Source organism: Zonotrichia albicollis, chromosome 25 (genome assembly GCF_047830755.1).
Source record: "Zonotrichia albicollis isolate bZonAlb1 chromosome 25, bZonAlb1.hap1, whole genome shotgun sequence".
Classification (NCBI taxonomy): domain Eukaryota; kingdom Metazoa; phylum Chordata; class Aves; order Passeriformes; family Passerellidae; genus Zonotrichia; species Zonotrichia albicollis.
Genome location: NC_133843.1, coordinates 6,006,224 through 6,024,875, shown reverse-complemented (window position 1 = coordinate 6,024,875; position 18,652 = coordinate 6,006,224). Strand labels below are relative to the sequence as shown.

The 18,652-nt window shown below is 55.8% G+C and overlaps 1 protein-coding gene across 1 annotated transcript in view; it reads left to right on the top strand.

Annotated features, from left to right (window-relative positions):
• FBXO42 (F-box protein 42) overlaps window positions 1-18,652 on the top strand; it is a 63,484-nt gene that overhangs the window by 32,768 nt on the left and 12,064 nt on the right. Inside the window, exon 4 of the mRNA XM_074558582.1 lies at window positions 1,314-1,448. Coding sequence (XP_074414683.1) covers window positions 1,314-1,448 — 135 coding nt within the window. The remainder of the gene's footprint in view (window positions 1-1,313; window positions 1,449-18,652) is intronic.

Below are 18,652 nucleotides of genomic sequence, written 5' to 3'. Positions count from 1 at the left end.
GGGCACAGCAGTGCCAGGGCTGTGGGGCACAGGGCAGTGCCAGGGCTGTGGGGCACAAAGCAATGCCAGGGCTCTGGGTCACACAGCAGTGCCAGGGCTCTGGGTCACACAGCAGTGCCAGGGCTGTGGGACACAGGGCAGTGCCAGGGCTGTGAGGACAGAAGTGGCAGTGCTGTGGGGCACAGGGCAGTGACAGGGCTGTGGGGCACAGGGCAGTGCCAGGGCTGTGGGGACAGCAGTGCCAGGGCTGTGGGTCACAGCAGTGCCAGGGCTGTGGGGACTGCAGTGCCAGGGCTGTGGGACACAGGGCAGGGACAGGGCTGTGGGTCACACAGCAGTGCCAGGGCTGTGGGGCACAGGGCAGTGCCAGGGCTGTGGGCACAGGGCAGGGACAGGGCTGTGGGGCACAAAGCAGTGCTAGGGCTGTGGGCACACAGCAGTGCCAGGGCTGTGGGGCACAGCAGTGCCAGGGCTGTGGGGCACAGGGCAGTGCCAGGGCTGTGGGCACAGGGCAGTGCCAGGGCTCTGGGGCACACAGATCAGCAGTGCCAGGACTCTGGGGCACAGGGCAGTGCCAGGGCTGTGGGCACAGGGCAGTGCCAGGGCTGTGGGCACAGGGCAGTGACAGGGCTGTGGGTCACACAGCAGTGCCAGGGCTGTGGGCACAGCAGTGCCAGAGCTGTGGGGCACAGGGCAGTGCCAGGGCTGTGGGCACAGCAGTGCCAGGGCTGTGGGACACAGAGCAATGCCAGGGCTGTGGGCACAGCAGTGCCAGAGCTGTGGGGCACAGGGCAGTGCCAGGGCTGTGGGGACAGCAGTGCCAGGGCTGTGGGGCACAGGGCAGTGCCAGGGCTGTGGGACACAGGGCAGGGACAGTGCTGTGGGGCACAAAGCAATGTCAGGGGCTGTGGGTCACAGAGCAGTGCCAGGACTCTGGGTCACACAGCAGTGCCAGGGCTGTGGGGCACAAAGCAATGCCAGGGGCTGTTGGGCACAGGGCAGGGACAGGGCTGTGGGGCACACAGCAGTGCCAGGGCTCTGGGTCACACAGCAGTGCCAGGGCTGTGGGGCACAGGGCAGTACCAGGGCTGTGGGGGACAGCAGTGCCAAGGCTGTGGGGCACAGAGCAGTGCCAGGGCTCTGGGTCACACAGCAGTGCCAGGGCTGTGGGGCACCGGGCAGTGCCAGGGCTGTGGAGCACACAGCAGTGCCAGGGCTGTGTGGGTCACACAGCAGTGCCAGGGCTGTGGGGACAGCAGTGCCAGGGCTGTGGGCACACAGATCAGCAGTGACAGGGCTGTGCTCCCTTGCAGGTGCGTGTTACTACGACCCCAACCAGTCCATGTACGTGTTCGGGGGCTGCACCCAGAGCAGCTGCAACGCCGCCTTCAACGACCTCTGGAGGCTGGACCTCAACAGCAAGGAGTGGATCCGGCCCCTGGCCTCAGGTGAGCCTCCCTCCTCCCAGGGCTCAGTTCTGTGCTTCTGCCTGTGTCTGAGCCTCATCCCACCGGCTCTGGGCTGCATCTGGAGAAATGTGGGGTTTGGGCAGAGTCTGAGCCCTCAGCACCGCCTTGGGGGGGTTCTGGGGAGCAGCTGGTCCCTGTCGTGCATGGTAAAGGACATTCCCTGCAGCCACCAGAGCCTGAGGGGATGAGGCTGAGAAAATCAGGATTGTTCAGCCTGGGGAGGGCTGAGTTGGGATTGTTCATTTGGGAAGGCTGAATTGGGATTCTTCATTTGGGGAAGCTGAGTTGGGATTGTTCATTTATTGTTCATTTGGGGAAGGCTGAGTTGGGATTGTTCAACCTGGGGAGGGCTGAGTTGGGATTGTTCATTTTTGGGAAGGCTGAGTTGGGATTGTTCAGCCTGGGGAAGGCTGAGTTGGGATTGTTCATTTGGGAAGGCTGAGTTGGAATTGTTCATTTGGGGAAGCTGGGTTGGGATTGTTCAGCCTGGGGAGGGCTGAGTTGGGATTGTTCATTTGGGGAAGGCTGAGTTGGAATTGTTCATTTGGGGAGGGCTGAGTTGGAATTGTTCATTTGGGGAGGGCTGAGTTGGAATTGTTCATTTGGGGAGGGCTGAGTTGGGATTGTTAATTTGGGGAAAGCTGAGTTGGGATTGTTCAGCCTGGGGAAGGCTGAGTTGGAATTGTTCATTTGGGGAGGGCTGAGTTGGGATTGTTAATTTGGGGAAAGCTGAGTTGGGATTGTTCAGCCTGGGGAAGGCTGAGTTGGAATTGTTCATTTGGGGAGGGCTGAGTTGGGATTGTTAATTTGGGGAAAGCTGAGTTGGGATTGTTCAGCCTGGGGAAGGCTGAGTTGGAATTGTTAATTTGGGGAGGGCTGAGTTGGGATTGTTCATTTGGGGAGGGCTGAGTTGGGATTGTTCAGCCTAAGCAAGGCTGGGTTGGGATTGTTCATTTATTGTTCATTTGGGGAAGGCTGAGTTGGGATTGTTCATGCTGCAGTAGGCTGAGAAGGATGTGATGTGATGTGATGTGATGTTATGTGATGTGATGATTGTTCAGCCTGGAGGAATCTGAGAAATTGGGATTGTTCAGCCTGGAGAGGAGCAGCTCCAGAGAGAGCTCAGAGCCTTTGCAGGGCCTGAAGGGGCTCCAGGAGAGCTGGAGAGGGGCTGGGGACAGGGATGGAGGGACAGGACACAGGGAATGGCTGCCACTGCCAGAGGGCAGGGATGGATGGGACATTGGGAATTAGGAATTGTTCCCTGTGAGGGTGGGCAGGCCCTGGCACAGGTGCCCAGAGCAGCTCTGGATCCCTGGCAGTGCCCAAAGCCAGGTTGGACACCCTGAGACAGTGAAGGTGTCCCTGCCCATGGCACTGGGTGTGTTTGAGGTCCCATTCCGTGATTCCATGGTGAGAGTCACTGTCCCAAAGCTGAGATCACTGTCCCAAAGCTGAGATTTTCTTTGCTCATTGCAGTGGCTCCCACTGCAGGTATTTTGGGGGGTGGAGCAGACAAGCCCGTGCAGGTGGGAGAGCGTGGGAAAGCAGGTTCCTTCCTGCTGTCCAGGCACCCTCAGAGGGCAGGAAAACACCACAGATTATTTCCCACACTCTTTTTTTTTTTGTGCTGGAAATGTCACCCACAACAGTTTGGTTTTTTCCCTTTTAATTTCTGAATTCCACTAAAATAACTTTGAGGAAAGCAGAAGAATTGAGGGAAGCTCTTGGGGCAGGGGGAGAAATCGGTGTTGGAGCAGCTGTTTTGGCAGGAGGCAGGAGAAAAGGAGCTCAGCATCCAGCAGCATTCCTTGCTGGGCACAGAATTCATGTGCCCCAGGTATTGTGGGCTGCTCAGATATTGTTTAAAGTGTTTTCTTGTCTGGCACTTGAAGTCCTCCAAAATCCAGGGAATAAGGAGACAGAGGTGGAGATGGATATAGAGAGAGATGGGAAAGCTGGGGGCGTTCACCTGGAGAAGAGAAGGATCCAGGGTGACCTCAGAGCCCCTGTCAGTGCCTGAGGGGCTCCAGCTGAGCTGCAGAGGGACTGGGGACAAATCCCAAGTGCTGGTGTCACCTGGGAATTTCCAGCTGTGAACACCTCCCTTGGTGCTTGGACATCCACCCACAATTCCTTGGTGTTCTGGTTTTGTGTCCCAAAGCCCCTGTGGGACCCCCACAGGGGAGAATTGGGGAGTTGTGGATTTAAACAGGGGGAAAACAAACCCCAGTCCTCCAAAGGGGCTCCTGCCCTGCTGGAGCTGCAGAGGGGAGGATGCACACACAGCTCCTGAGCTCTGCTGAGCTCTCTGCCCCAGGCTGTGGATTCCTGCAGCCCTGGGAGCTCTGCCCTGTCCCCAGTGCCCATCCGTGCCCTGTCCCCAGTGCCCCACAGAGCCATCCCTGCCCTGCCCTGTCCCCAATGCCCATCCCTGCCCTGTCCCCAGTGCCCACAGAGCCATCCCTGCCCTGTCCCCAGTGCCCACAGAGCCATCCCTGCCCTTCCCTGTGCCCACAGAGCCATCCCTGCTCTGTCCCAGTGCCCACAGAGCCATCCCTGCCCTGTCCCCAGTGCCCATCCCTGACCTGTCCTGTCCCTGTGCCCACAGAGCCATCCCTGCTCTGTCCTGTCCCCAGTGCCCATTCCTGTCCTGTCCCAGTGCCCACCGAGCCATCCCTGCCCTGTCCTGTCCCCAATGCCCATCCCTGCCCTGTCCCTGTGCCCCACAGAGCCATCCCTACCCTGCCCTGTCCCCAGTGCCCACAGAGCCATCCCTGCCCTGTCCCAGTGCCCACAGAGCCATCCCTGCCCTGCCCTGTCCCCAGTGCCCACAGAGCCATCCCTGCTCTGCCCTGTGCCCCACAGAGCCATCCCTGCCCTGTCCTGTCCTCAGTGCCCACAGAGCCATCCCTGCCCTGTCCCTGTGCCCACAGAGCCATCCCTGCCCTGCCCTGTCCTCAGTGCCCATCACTGCCCTGTCCCCAGTGCCCACAGAGCCATCCCTGCTCTGCCCTGTCCCCAATGCCCATCCCTGCCCTGTCCCTGTGCCCCACAGAGCCATCCCTGCCCTGTCCTGTCCCCAATGCCCATCCCTGCCCTGTCCCCAGTGCCCACAGAGCCATCCCTGCCCTGTCCCCAGTGCCTACAGAGCCATCCCTGCCCTGTCCTCAGTGCCCCACAGAGCCCATCCATTCTGTGACTGTGTTCACAGGGGTTTTCAGGTGAGGGAAGAGACGAGAATGTTGACTCCATTTTCAGAAGGCTTGATTTATTATTTTATGATCTGTATATTACATTATAACTATACTAAAAAGAATAGAAGGAAAAGTTTAATCTCAGAAGGCTGGCTAAGCTAAGAACAGAAAGGAATGAATGATAACAAAGGCAGCTGCCTCACTCTCTGTCCGAGCCAGCTCTGCTGTGATTGGCCATTAATTAGAAACAACCACATGAGACCAATCCCAGATGCACCTGTTGCATTCCACAGCAGCAGATAACCATTATTTACATTTTATTCCTGAAGCCTCTCGGCTTTTCAGGAGGAAAAAACCTTAAGGAAAGATTTTAATGAAAAGATGTCTGCGACACCATCCCTGTCCTGTCCCCAGTGCCCACAGAGCCCATCCCAGAGCCCTGAGCCCGTGGTGCTGCTCCCCAGGAGCGGCTCTGTGGGAATGTTGTGGCTCTGTGGGAATGTTGTGGCTCTGTGGGAATGCGTGGCGGGGCCGGGTCCCACGGGAAGGGAAGGGAAGATCCCCCAAGGAGCTGTTCCTGCACGCTGTCATGGCTGAGATGGCATCAGCTGAAACTGGAGGCCGGGCTCGGGGAATGCTCTGGTTCCCGCTTTTCCAAAGGGATGAGTCAGCCCCGGTGGGATCCCACAGCTCCAACTCTTCCTTTGGGTGCCCCCAACTGGGGGTGGCACCGCCTGCCTGGGAATGGAGAGCCTGGAGGGGGCAGAGCTTTGAAATGCTGCGATGGAAATAAGGCAGGAGAGGGCTTTTTAAAGGAAAAACCGAAGAGCTGACATTGATTGATCACCACTCATTGTGTGTGCAGGCTAATTGCTGTGGAGGAGTTCCCACACCTGCCCCACAGACTGCAGAGCTCTGGGATGAGACTCTGGCTCTTCCCCAAGGCCGGGGCTTGCTCAGAGAGCTTCCCTCACACTCCACGTGTGCCCTCATTCAGCATCTCCTCTGAGGAACGGGCAGGGAATGGGAGCACAGTGTCTTGGGCACAACTCCATCCCTTCCTGAGAGGCTTTTCCAGGAGAAGACACCTTTGTTGTTGTTGTTGCTGTTTGTTCCTACCTGTTTTCATCCGGGTTTTCTGGCTCCCAGGCATGAGATGACATCAGAGCTGGATAATTCCCCTCCAGCCCGAGCTGCTTCATCTGGGAGTAAATATTTAGCCTTCAAAGAAATAATTGGCTTGGGTTTCTTTTGTCTCAGAGACGGAGGAGGGAGATAATTACTTCAAAAAACCCTAATTTTTGAGGTTTCAAAGTATTTTTTTGCTTAGATCTGAAACAATGGCTTTGACATGTGACGGATGGGGCTGGAGCAGCACAAGAGAGTTGGTGCCTGGCTCTTCTGGAGAGCTTTTGGTGGGCTTGGAAGCTGTGGAAAGGAGGGTGGCAGGCAGCAGGATCTCTATTTTGGGAAGGTGCCTCCCAGCTCTTCTCCCTGGAGCTCTCCTGGCCATTGTGGGGCTGCTCCCACCCTTCCCATCCCACACAGGATCTGTTGGAGCAGGATCATTTGCAGCCCCACGTGTGGGATGTGCTGCAGTGCTGTCCCAGGGTAGGTGGTCCCTGGCAGGCAGGGCCTTTTCCATGTTGGGGGGTGCTTTCCTTGCCCTCACTTGCACAGTTAGCCTGGGCAGTTGTTGGAATTTGGGCCCATCTGTGCTCAGGGCATCCTGGTGGAGGGCTGGGGGTGGTTTATGCTGGAATCTGTTCATTCAGCTCCACTCCTGAGAGTCCAGCTGGTGGAGCAGGCTGCTTTCAGTGCTGAGAGTCCCTGGTGCTCCCCAAAAATGGGCTGAACAGCCAGGAAAGAAACCAAACCCCGTTTGAAACTGAGAGTTGCAGGACATTCAGTACCTGGAGGGGCTCCAAGAATGCTGGAGATGGACTTTGGACAAGGGCCTGGAATGCCAGAGGGCAGGGTCAGATGGGACATGGGGAAGGAATTGTTCCCTGTGAGGGGGATGAGGCCCTGGCACGGATTGGAAGTGTCCAAGGCCAGGCTGGACAGGGCTTGGAGCACCCTGGGACAGTGGGAGGTGTCCCTGCCATGGTGGGGCTGGCACTGGATGGGCTTTAAGGGCCCTTCCAACCCAGAGCATTCCATGATTCCATGGCTTCATGCAATGGGAGCTGCCGGGGGGTTGTGCTGGGAGTTTGCTGATGCCTGGATCCATCCCTGGCTCTGCTGCCCTGCTGGCAGGGAGGGTTTGTGCTGCCCCCATGCAGCTCTGTGAGCTCCCACCCTCCCTGAGCAGGGGAAGCTGCTGGAGGCTCCCAGAGGAGCCCCAGGTGCTTTGGCACCACCTGAGCCTCCTGTCCACATCCTGCAGGGACTCCTCACAGGCTGGATGGGGAATGTGGCCCCAGGCAGCTCCTGCTGCCCTGCTCCAGGCTGTGGCCATTCCATGGTCCTGGGGCCTTTTCCTACCTCAGGGATTCTGGGATTCCTTTTCCTGCAGAGCAGTGAGTGAGGTGCTCTGCCCTCACCCCACACTGCAGCTCTGTTCCCCTTGCAGTCACTTCCCTCACAGGGGATCCCTGCCTTGCTTTGGGCATTAAAACCCCCCAAAATCCTGACCTGAGGAGGTTTTGTCCCCCCTGGGCTCCTTGGTTCCAGTTCCTCAGAGTCCTCAGAACCACACCAGAAAAAGCCTTTTTGGATTAGGGAGGAAAGGCCAGGAGCTCTGCTCTCCCAGGGGCTCATGGCACAGAGGGGAGAAGCTTTTCCCTTTAAAACTGAGCCTGTTGTGTTTATAAAGCCAGGAATGGTGCTGGAATGATCAGGGCTTTGCAAGGAGAGGCATTGCTGTAGGACATGCACATCCTCCTCTGTGCTCTGTTTTATCATCCCCCAGTGCTCCCACCTGGGCAGGTCCCTCCTGTCCCTGTGTGTTTCCCTCAGCCAGGCCGGGATGTCCCTCTCTGATCCCACAGGGGTTCAGGAGCCCCGAGGCTTTGCTTTTCCTGTTGCTGGGAGGAGGCTCCTGCTGCTCCTGCTCCTGCTGCTCCTTCTCCTGCTGCTCCTGCTCCTGCTGCTGCTGCTGCTCCTGTTCCTGCTCCTGCTGCTCCTTCTCCTGCTGCTCCTTCTCCTGCTGCTCCTTCTCCTGCTGCTCCTGCTCCTGCTCCTGCTCCTGCTCCTGCTCCTTCTCCTGCTCCTGCTCCTTCTCCTGCTCCTGCTCCTGCTGCTGCTCCTGCTGCCCTGGGCCACCCTGCCCCAGCACGGGCACCTCCCCAGGACCTCTCTCCCTCTCTCCTGCTCTTCCTGTCCCTGGGGAGATGGGAGAGCTTCTCATCCTCCTGAGGATTTGGGGATCAAACCAGGCTTGGAGGCAGAGCTCCTCCTTGAGGCTTTGATCCCCTCTGCCCTCACAGTGTCGGTCCTGGCTGATCTCCCTCCTGCTCCAGCCTGGAGTTTGTGCCTAAACCTCCTGGGTGGCCTGAGCAGGACGCAGTAAAACCCCAAACCCCTCTGCCAGCGGCTCAGCTCTGCCCCAGCCCCCTGCATGCCGTGCCGGGAGTGGGAGGATCAGATTCCCTTTGTGACTGAGGGGAAGGTGCCTTTGATGGTGTTGTGTCAACAAAAGCAGCAGCCCGAAGGAGGCAGGAGAGGCTCGGCAGAGACTCCTGGTGTCAGATGTGGTCCTGGTGGAGAAACCTCCCCGTGGCTCCCAGAGCAGAGAGGTTTGGCCTTGACAAAGCTGTGCAAAACCCTTGCCCCGAGCTAAAAAGCCCAGCCTTGTTTTCATCTGCCCCTTCTAGAAAACAGCAGCGTGTTTTCAAAACAATTTCCCAAACAGTCACTGGAGTTTCACAGCGCTGAATTCCTCAGCTGGCATCTCCTCAGCTCTGGGAGCTTTGTGGAGCTGAAGGAGATGCAGGGAAGGACTGAGTGGGATTCCTGAGGAGGGGGATGGTGCTGGATCCCACAGGGTCCCACAGGGTCCCACAGGGTCTCACAGGATCTCACAGGGTCCCACAGGAGCCCACAGGATCCCACAGGAGCCCACAGGATCCCACAGGATCTCACAGGATCTCACAGGATCCCAGAGTTGCACAGGATCCCACAGGATCTCACAGGATCCCACAGGATCTCACAGGATCCCACAGAGTAGCACAGGGTCCCACATGATCCCACATGATCCCACAGGATCTCACAGGATCTCACAGGATCCCACAGGATCCCACAGGATCCCAGAGTCGCACAGGATCCCACAGGGTCCCACAGGATCTCACAGGATCTCACAGGGTCCCACAGGATCCCACAAGATCTCACAGGGTCTCACAGGATCTCACAGGGTCCCACAGGACCCAGCCATGCACAGACACAAACCAGAGCCACACTGGCACTCAGGGAATGAATCCCACTGGGACAGGAGCAGGGCTGCCCAATGGCTCAGGGGGAATCTCAGGAATAATCAGAGGTGTGGGAATAGAAGGGAGCTCCTCATGTGTGGATTCAAACCCTCTGTGAGTGCAGATTGTGCAGCTCATTCAGTTCAGAGTCATCAGCTGTGTCCAGTCCTGGACCCCTCAGTTCTGGAGGGGCTGAGCATGTCCAGGGCTGGGAATGGAGCTGGGAAGGGGCTGGAGCCCCAGGAGAGGCTGAGGGAGCTGGGCAGGGAGTGCTGCTCACTCACCTCACTGCAGCTGGGCTGAGGAGCTGCTTTTCCCATCTATTTAAACACAAAAGGAGATTTTTCCTATCAAAAGTTCAGTGGGGGCAGCTGGAATCCCCTCAGCAGTGCCAGGAGTTCTGTGGATCCTGCAGAGGTTGGGGTGGCAGGGAGGGGTTTGTGTGTGATGGTGTCAAGGGTTGGTTTTTGTTATTCTGCCAAGGTCCCTACGTGTGGAGGGAGCCTCGTGTTCTACAGAGAGCACAGTGCTCCCATCAGCTGCTGAGGCTGGAATTGAGGGCATTTATTTGATATTTTACTGCTCCTGGCTTTGCTCCTTGTGGGCACAGGCCCAGGGCAGGGCCAGGCCCCTGTGCTGAGCCCTCGTGGAAAGAAGGACCTGGAGGGGCTGAGCATGTCCAGGGCTGGGAATGGAGCTGGGAAGGGGCTGGAGCCCCAGGAGAGGCTGAGGGAGCTGGGCAGGGGCTCAGCCTGGAGCAAAGGAGGCTCAGGGGGCCCTTGTGGCTCTGCACAACCCTGACAGGAGGGGACAGCCCAGGGGTCGGGCTGTGCTCAGGGAACAGGGACAGGAGAGAGGGAACGGCCTCAGGCTGGGCCAGGGCAGCTCAGGGTGGGCACAGCAGGAATTTCTGCATGGAAAGGTGTCACAGAGAAAGAGGCCTTAGTCAGGGGACGCAGCCATTTGTCGGTGAGGGGAGACTCAGACACTCAATAGGAGTGATAAGCAAATTCCGTTTATTGAAGAGAGCATCAGACACTTATACAGCGAGCAATAAGCTTATGAATATTCTGTAAGCCAAGCAATCTATTGGTTAAACTATGCCATGAACTCTTCCCCATTCCTTAGGGGTTACATCTCTCTTTTCTCATGTCTCTTTCACTGTTTGTTATCCCACCACAGCTAGGCCCAAGGACACTGCTATCTGTGCAGATGCAGGACTTGGAATTAGCCATGGTTTTGTAGTTTTCTATTCTCTAGCAGCTAAATTCCCGACAGAAAGGGTGCTCAGGCCTTGGAACTGCTCAGGGAAGTTTGGAGTGCCCATCCCTGGAGGTGTCCAAGGAAGGCCTGGAGGTGGCACTCACTGGGCTGGGGACAAGGAGAGCATTGGGCACAGGTTGCACTCATGGTCCTGGGGGCTTTTCCAGCCTCAAGGATTTTGGGATTCCTTTTCCTGCAGAGCAGTAACTGAGGTGCTCTGCCTGACCCCAAACTGCAGCTCTGTTCCCCTTGCAGTCACTTCCCTCACAGGGTGTTGGAGATTTTTTCAGAAATGGCTCGGAAGGCAGCTGTGGGGGACAGGTTCTCACAGCCTGTTTCTGTAAACAGCAGAGGTTCTCAGGTTGTTTTTAATTACAAGTAAAAGTGACAAACATGAAGGCCTTGAGAACCTTGCATATCAGAGTTCTCAGGCAGCTTTCTCATAACAAGTAGATATTCTATCTTTGGCTGTTTTGGGAAAGCAAAAATAATTTTGAGAACCCAAATCTTGGTATTGGAAACATAAGGAGGGGTTGGTATGGTATCTCTGACCTATTTTGAGCTCAGATTTTGCAATATGCATGAAGTGAATTAACACTGTTATAAAAGGTGCCTGATTGATGAATAAAGTGGAGTTGATGCTGATCAATGCAAGGTGGGTCTTCTCCCTCCATTCTTCAATAACAGGGGATCCCTGCCTTGCTTTGGGCATTAAAACCCCCCAAAATCCTGACCTGACCAGAACTCTGCAGAGTACCCCCCTGGCCTCTGAGCTCCCTGTGTGACTGAGGGCAAAGCTCAGCTTTATAAAAGGCTCAGGATCACCTTGAGCCTTTGTGAGGCCTTGTGTCCCTGCTGGCCTCCCAGGAGCCTGGGGCATCCAGGAGCTGATTCCTGGCAGGAACAACCTCGCTAATTATGGCTGAGTGCCTGAGCCTCCAAAGTGGAGCAGGTTAATGGGCTGCATGGAAATCCCTCGTGCTCTGAGCAGTCTGGGTGAGCCTGGAAGAGAGAAAAGCTTTTTCCAGCTCTTTTCCTCATCTGGGTGGTTTTCTCCTCGTTGCCCTTTGAGTTTGGTGGCAGTAGGGCCCATTCCTGCCTCTGCAGAGCGGAAACATTTTGTGTTATCCTCTAAAAATCCATGGCTTTCCCACCACCCCCCAAAGGCTCTTGGAGCCCTCAAACTCAGAGTGACTTGGCAATTTTGGAAACTCAGCTTTAATCCTGTGAGCCTGCAGCTTCCTTCTCCTGCCCCTGATTTCTTCCTTTTCACACACCCAGCTTTCTCCTGATCACACCCCTCATTTCTTCCTTATCCCACCCTTCATTTCTTCCTCATCCCACCCCTCATTTCTGCCCTTCTGGAGCAGAACCAGGACTTTTCAAGCTCTGTCCCCTGCCCTTTGGGGCAGAGGCCATCCCAGCACAGATTGCTTGGAATTGCTTTCTCCAGTTTAAACATATTGATTGTTTTCCTGCTTTTTTTGGACTCCCACTTTTACAAGGAGGTGAGTGACCACTCCTGCCAAGCCTTTGACAAACAAACTCTCCAGCAGCATCCCTGGATGTAGAGTTTGGGTTTCATTCCTGCCCTTGCAGAGGGTGGACTGGCAGCTCTGGGGTGGGAGCAGGGCTGTTCCCAGCCCCTGGATCCATCTGGCGTTCATTTGTTCCTCTCTTTGCCTGGCTGGTTTTGCAGAACGTCTCTAATGGAATTTGTGGTGTTCAATATGAAATATCTCAAGGGCAAGAGATGAAAAATCAACCCAAATCAAGTGAAGGGTTTTGTTGGTGTTTTTTTTTTCTGTGTCAGCTGCCGCCTATTTGGGTTTCCAGGAGATTAATCCATGGTTTAGGTTTACAGCACACACCTCCCCTCCCTGTGATTTGCCAGGCTCTGTCCTCCTCCAGCTCGTGCCATTGCTGCCTGTGTTTAACCTCTGCAAGGTTTTTGTTGTCTGGATGCAAACCACATTCCTGTGGCATCCATCCTTGGGCGGCCTCCCTGGTGTGCCTGGCACGGAACAGTCCCAGGGACCGTGGGTACAAAACCCACGGGCAAACTGAGCTTGTGGTGAGCAGGGATTGATCCAAACTGAGCTTGTGGCAAGCAGGGATTGATCCCTCAGCTGCAAACTGAGCGAGTGGCAAGCAGGGATTGATCCCTCAGCTGCAAACTGAGCTTGTGGTGAGCAGGGATTGATCCAAACTGAGCTTGTGGTGAGCAGGGATTGATCCAAACTGAGCGAGTGGTGAGCAGGGATTGATCCCTCAGCTGCAAACTGAGCAAGTGGTGAGCAGGGATTGATCCCACAGCTGCAAACTGAGCTTGTGGTGAGCAGGGATTGATCCAAACTGAGCGAGTGGTGAGCAGGGATTGATCCCTCAGCTGCAAACTGAGCGAGTGGTGAGCAGGGATTGATCCCTCAGCTGCAAACTGAGCTTGTGGTGAGCAGGGATTGATCCCACAGCTGCAAACTGAGCGAGTGGTGAGCAGGGATGGATCCCTCAGCTGCAAACTGAGCTTGTGGTGAGCAGGGATTGATCCCTCAGCTGCAAACTGAGCTTGTGAGCAGGGATTGATCCAAACTGAGCTTGTGGCGAGCAGGGATTGATCCCTCAGCTGCAAACTGAGCTTGTGAGCAGGGATTGATCCAAACTGAGCTTGTGGCGAGCAGGGATTGATCCCACAGCTGCAAACTGAGCGAGTGGTGAGCAGGGATGGATCCCTCAGCTGCAAACTGAGCTTGTGGTGAGCAGGGATTGATCCCTCAGCTGCAAACTGAGCTTGTGAGCAGGGATTGATCCAAACTGAGCTTGTGGCGAGCAGGGATTGATCCCTCAGCTGCAAACTGAGCTTGTGAGCAGGGATTGATCCAAACTGAGCTTGTGGCGAGCAGGGATTGATCCCTCAGCTGCAAACTGAGCTTGTGGTGAGCTGTTTGCAGGGATTGATCCCACAGGTCCCATCCCTGAACCAGGCAGGAAAAGCCAAAAGATCCCTGTCTGGGATCCCTCCCTGTCTGGGATCTGCTCCCTGCAAACCAAGGCTTGGAGAGCCCGGCTGTGGCCGTGTTCACAGGGGTTCTTGGATGAGGGAAGAGATGAGAATGTTGACACCATGTTTCAGAAGGCTTCATTTATTGTTTTATGATATATATTACATTAAAACTGTACTAAACAATAGAAGAGAAGGTTTCATCAGAAGGCTAGCTTGATAACAAAGTCTTCTGTCTCGAACAGGGAGTCTGAGCCAGCTGACTGTGATTGGCCATTAACTAGAAACAGCTCTATGAGACCAATCACAGATCCACCTGTTGCATTCCACAGCAGCAGATAATCAACGTTTATATTTTGTTCTTGAGGCCTCTCAGCTTCTCAGGAAGAAAAATCCTAAAGAAAAGATTTTCCATAAAAGTTGTCCGCGACACCCAGTCAGTGGGACGAGGAGTGGGTGAGGATCACCCATCACCACCAGGGGAAGACATCCCTGCACCTCCCGCTCCCAAATCCCACATCTGAAATGTGGGATTCTCACATTCCTCCCTCCCCCCGACCCTACCTGGCTGCATCCTGCCCCTCCCTCCAGCTGGCAGCGCCTTATCCTTATCAATGCCGCGTTCCCACGGCTTTCCCAGCGCTCCCGGTATCCGCCAAGGTCACCGAGGCACACGGCGAGGGGGCAGAGGCAGCTCAGCAATTCCACTGAGGTGTGCCTGGGCCTCCAGGAATGCGGGGCCCGAGGCAGCCGGGAATGGCTTTGAAGGAGCCATGGATTGCCGGCCCAGGGAGGCGGGAATGTCCTCATGGAGGTGGGGATGTCCTCAGGGAGGTGGGAATGTCCTCAGGGAGGCGGGAATGTGCTCATGGAGGTGGGAATGTGCCCAGGGAGGTGGGAATGTCCTCATGGAGGTGGGAATGTGCCCAGGAGCAGGGCTGGCTCAGTCGGGGCTGGCACAGGGGTTTTTTTTACCCCAGCAGCCCAAAGCGCTTCTCCTCTCCCATTCCCTGCTCTCCATGCACCGCAGGACTTGGAAGTTCAGCCGGGTTTTTTCCGTGGGGGAAAGCATTCCCTGCTGTGGGAAATGGGCTCCTCGGAGCAGGGCTGGGCTGCCGGGTCAGCAGGGCAGGGAGGCAGCGTCGGGCTGTGGCTCTCCCTCAGGGAATGATCCCTCAGGCCGAGGACGCCCTCCTGCCCTGCCCGACAGCTCAGCCTGACGTGGCACAGGCCTGTGGGGAGGGAGCAGAGGGAAGGGCTGAGCAGGCTGCGAGAGGAGCGGCTCGAAGGGAAGGGGGTGCTGGAGTGGGGATCTGGATTCCCGCTTCCCTCAGTTCCTCTGGATTCCCGCTTCCCTCAGTTCCTCTGGCTTCCTTCTTCCCTCAGTTCCTCTGGATTCCCTCTTCCCTCAGTTCCTCTGGATTCCCGCTTCCCTCAGTTCCTCTGGCTTCCTTCTTCCCTCAGTTCCTCTGGCTTCCTTCTTCCCTCAGTTCCTCTGGATTCCCTCTTCCCTCAGTTCCTCTGGATTCCCTCTTCCCTCAGTACAAATTTGGGCTCTCACCTTGTTCTACTGTCAAAGACACCTTCCACTACCCCAGCGTGCTTCAAGCCCTGTCCAGCCTGGCCTTGGGCATTTCCAGGGTTGAGCAGGAATCCCTCCTAGTAGTAGTACCAGGTACTACTCCTCCTACTACTACTACTAGTACCTGGTATTCCCTCCTCCACCTTGGAAAGCCAGCACTAGGAGAACAATTTGTATTTCAATGATCCGAAAGTGCAGGACTGTCATCCCTTTAACTTAGGCAGAAGTTAGGCTGGATTTTCCAAGAGGATTTTTTTCTATCAGGATTTTTTTCCCTTTTTCCTGACGTTTGATTTGCCAGCCCTGCAGAGAATTTAATTTCTCACTTGTCCGAATTTGGTCGGAGCCGAAGAATTTGCAAACTGTGGCTCAGACAAAGCATCTCCCAATTTATTTCCTTTTCAGGAAAAAGGCTCAAAAGCCCTGAGCCGCACACGGGGTTGTTGACATTGGTGGTGTCTCACATCTCATGAATGTGTTGCACCTCAGAGGGAGCCGATCCCTCCTTCCCGAGGCGTGGGAGGCACCCGGGGGTGACGGTTTCCCTGGACACAAATTCCCTGATGGTTTCACACCCAATTATTCCGCTTTCCTGGCTCTCTGACAGGCCTTGCCTCCGGGGCAGCTCCCTCCCTGTCCCTTGTGGGGTCAGCGGGACAAACCCCGCGATCCCACGGCTGCGCTGTCAGCTGGGAGGGAAGGATCCTGCCGGGAAATTCGGGCAGGCTGTGCTGACATCTATCGGCAAGAGCTCCTTCCGAGGCAGCCCAGCCTTTGCCTTGAGGACTCAGTGCACCAGGATTAGGTGTGTAATCCTCGGGATTGGGCAGGCAGCATTCCCGGGGCAGTGTAATCCACACTTCTCCAAGCCTCTCGGCATCCCGGTGCTCTGTGTCTGATTTTAATCTTTCCCCAAAGCATCTGCTGTAAAACTCACAGAGAATGGGGCAGGCACCTGGAACAGCAGAGACCTCATTCCTGCTTGACTGCTGTCCAAAGGTGGATTTTGGTTCCTGCCATGAAATATTCAGGGAGTTTGGCGCTCAGGGCTGGAATTACTGGAATGAAGGAGAAAAATGCTTCCCTGGCTTGGAGGGAGCAAAGTTCAGGAACCAATGGGTTGAAAACGGGAGTGAAGGAGGACACAGCAAGGGAGGAGGGGAGTGCAAAGAGCTGCACTGAATTTCCTTTGCTGTGCTGGGAAGATGCTGGGGTTTCAGTGAATAACTGTTGTCCTTGTAGCAAATACTGGGAGCAGCAAAGCCCTGGCTCTTCCCAGGCTTTTTGCACTTCCTCCCTCTGACTGCATCCAAAAGGGTTGTGGATTCCCAGTCCCAAAAAATGTCCAAGGCCAGGCTGGACAGGGCTTCGAGCAACCTGGTCCAGTGGAAGGTGTCCCTGCCTATGGCAGGGGGTGGAATGGGACGAGCTTTAAGGTCCCTTCCATCCCAAATCATCCTGTGGTTCTCTGGCTGTGCCTGCAGGGTGCTCTTTAGAGGATAGTTGAGGTTTGCAGCCCCGTGGTAGCTGTAACCTCACCAAATTACACAGCAGCCATTTCCTGGAACACCAGTCATTTTGGGATTCTCCGAGGCTGGGGCGCCTCCCTCGCGCCGCAGGAAACAAATCAGGAGCAAAAAGTGCGGAGCTCAGCAGGGCTGGACACGGCCCCGTGTCCCATCCTGACCTCCCCCTGCCCTGCAGGAACCCCCTCCTGGGGCTGGGGAGCCCAAGCCCAGTTCCCAGCTCCAGGAGCATGAGCTGCAGGAGCTGCTCAGCCCTTCTGGGAGCGCTGAGCTCTGCAGTTGCTCAGGGGCCGATCTGGGGAGGCGTCAGGCTGTGAAATCACCAGGGGAGTCTGCGGGGCAGCGTCACTGCAGGGGGAACAAAACCAGCAGCGTGGAAGCAGGGCGAGGTGGATGCTGGGGATTCCACCCACGGAGAGAGGGAACAGAGGCTTTTGCAAGAGCAGCTCCCGTGCGGGGCCAAATCTGCCTTTCCCAAAGGATGGCTGCCCTTCCCAAATCCACCTTTCCCAAATCCTCCTTTCCCAAATCCTCCTTTCCCAAAGGATGGCTGCCCTTCCCAAATCCTCCTTTCCCAAAGGATGGCTGCCCTTCCCAAATCTGCCTTTCCCAAATCCTCCTTTCCCAAAGGACTGCTGCCTTTCCCAAATCCTCCTTTACCAAAGGATGGCTGCCCTTCCCAAATCTGCTTTCCCAAAGGACAGCTGCCCTTCCCAAATCCTCCTTTCCAAAAGGACACTTGCCTTTCCCAAATCTGCCTTTCCCAAAGGACAATGGCCTTTCCCAAATCTGCCTTTCCTAAAGGAAGGTTTCCTTTCCCAAATCCACCTTTCCCAAAGGACAGCTGCCTTTCCCAAATCCTCCTTTCCCAAAGGATGGTTGCCTTTCCCAAAGGATGATTGCCTTTCCCAAATCCTCCTTTCCAAAAGGACACTTGCCTTTCCCAAATCTGCCTTTCCCAAATCCTCCTTTCCAAAAGGACACTTGCCTTTCCCAAATCCTCCTTTCCCAAAGGATGGTTGCCTTTCCCAAAGGACGGCTGCCTTTCCCAAATCCTCCTTTCCCAAATCCGCCTCTCCCAAAGGATGGTTGCCTTTCCCAAAGGACGGCTGCCTTTCCCAAATCCTCCTTTCCCAAATCCGCCTCTCCCAAAGGACGGTTGCCTTTCCCAAATCCTCCTTTCCGAAAGGACAATGGCCTTTCCCAAATCTGCCTTTCCCAAATCTGCCTTTCCCCAATCTGCCTTTCCCAAAGGACAGTTGCCTTTCCCAAATCCTCCTTTCCCAAAGGAACATTGCCTTTCCCAAATCCTCCTTTCCCAAAGGATGATTGCCTTTCCCAAATCCTCCTTTCCCAAAGGAACGTTGCCTTTCCCAAATCCGCCTTTCCCAAAGGACAGTTGCCTTTCCCAAATCCTCCTTTCCCAAAGGATGGTTGCCTTTCCCAAATCTGCCTTTCCCAAAGGATGGTTGCCTTTCCCAAAGGATGGTTGCCTTTCCCAAAGGATGATTGCCTTTCCCAAATCCTCCTTTCCAAAAGGACACTTGCCTTTCCAAAATCTGCCTTTCCCAAATCCTCCTTTCCAAAAGGACACTTGCCTTTCCCAAATCCTCCTTTCCCAAAGGATGGTTGCCTTTCCCAAAGGACGGCTGCCTTTCCCAAATCCTCCTTTCCCAAAGGATGGTTGCTGAGGGTGACCTCACCCCTCGGAGCTCCCAGCACCTCGGGGCACTGCTGCCAGGGAGAGGGCCAGGGTGTATCCCAGTAAAGCCTCTCCCGCAGTGCAGCTGCAGGAATTGCGGCAGGAATTGCGGCGATCCCGTCCGGGGCTGTTGGGAGATAAGAGCCGAGCCCGCGGCGTTCAGGCGCGGTTATCTCGCCATTGTTTGCTCAATGCTGCATGAGGACATTTTTGCCAGGCATTAGCACAGAGTGACTCAGTAAATCCAGTTGCACGGGGTTCAGAGGGCACTGCCTCTCCTTGTTCATGGATTTATCAGAGCGGCAGCACCTCGGAGTGCCGGGGTTAAAAAAATACCCACGGGCACCTTGCAACAGCGTGGGGGTGACTGATCCTCCCCGGGGCCTCTGCCTGCACCTCCCTGAGATTGCGAGAAACCAAACTTGGCTTCCACAACGGGGTTTGACTGGGCTTGTACCACAGTTCCCAGTCTCTGCAGGGTGGGAATCCCACACTGGCAATTC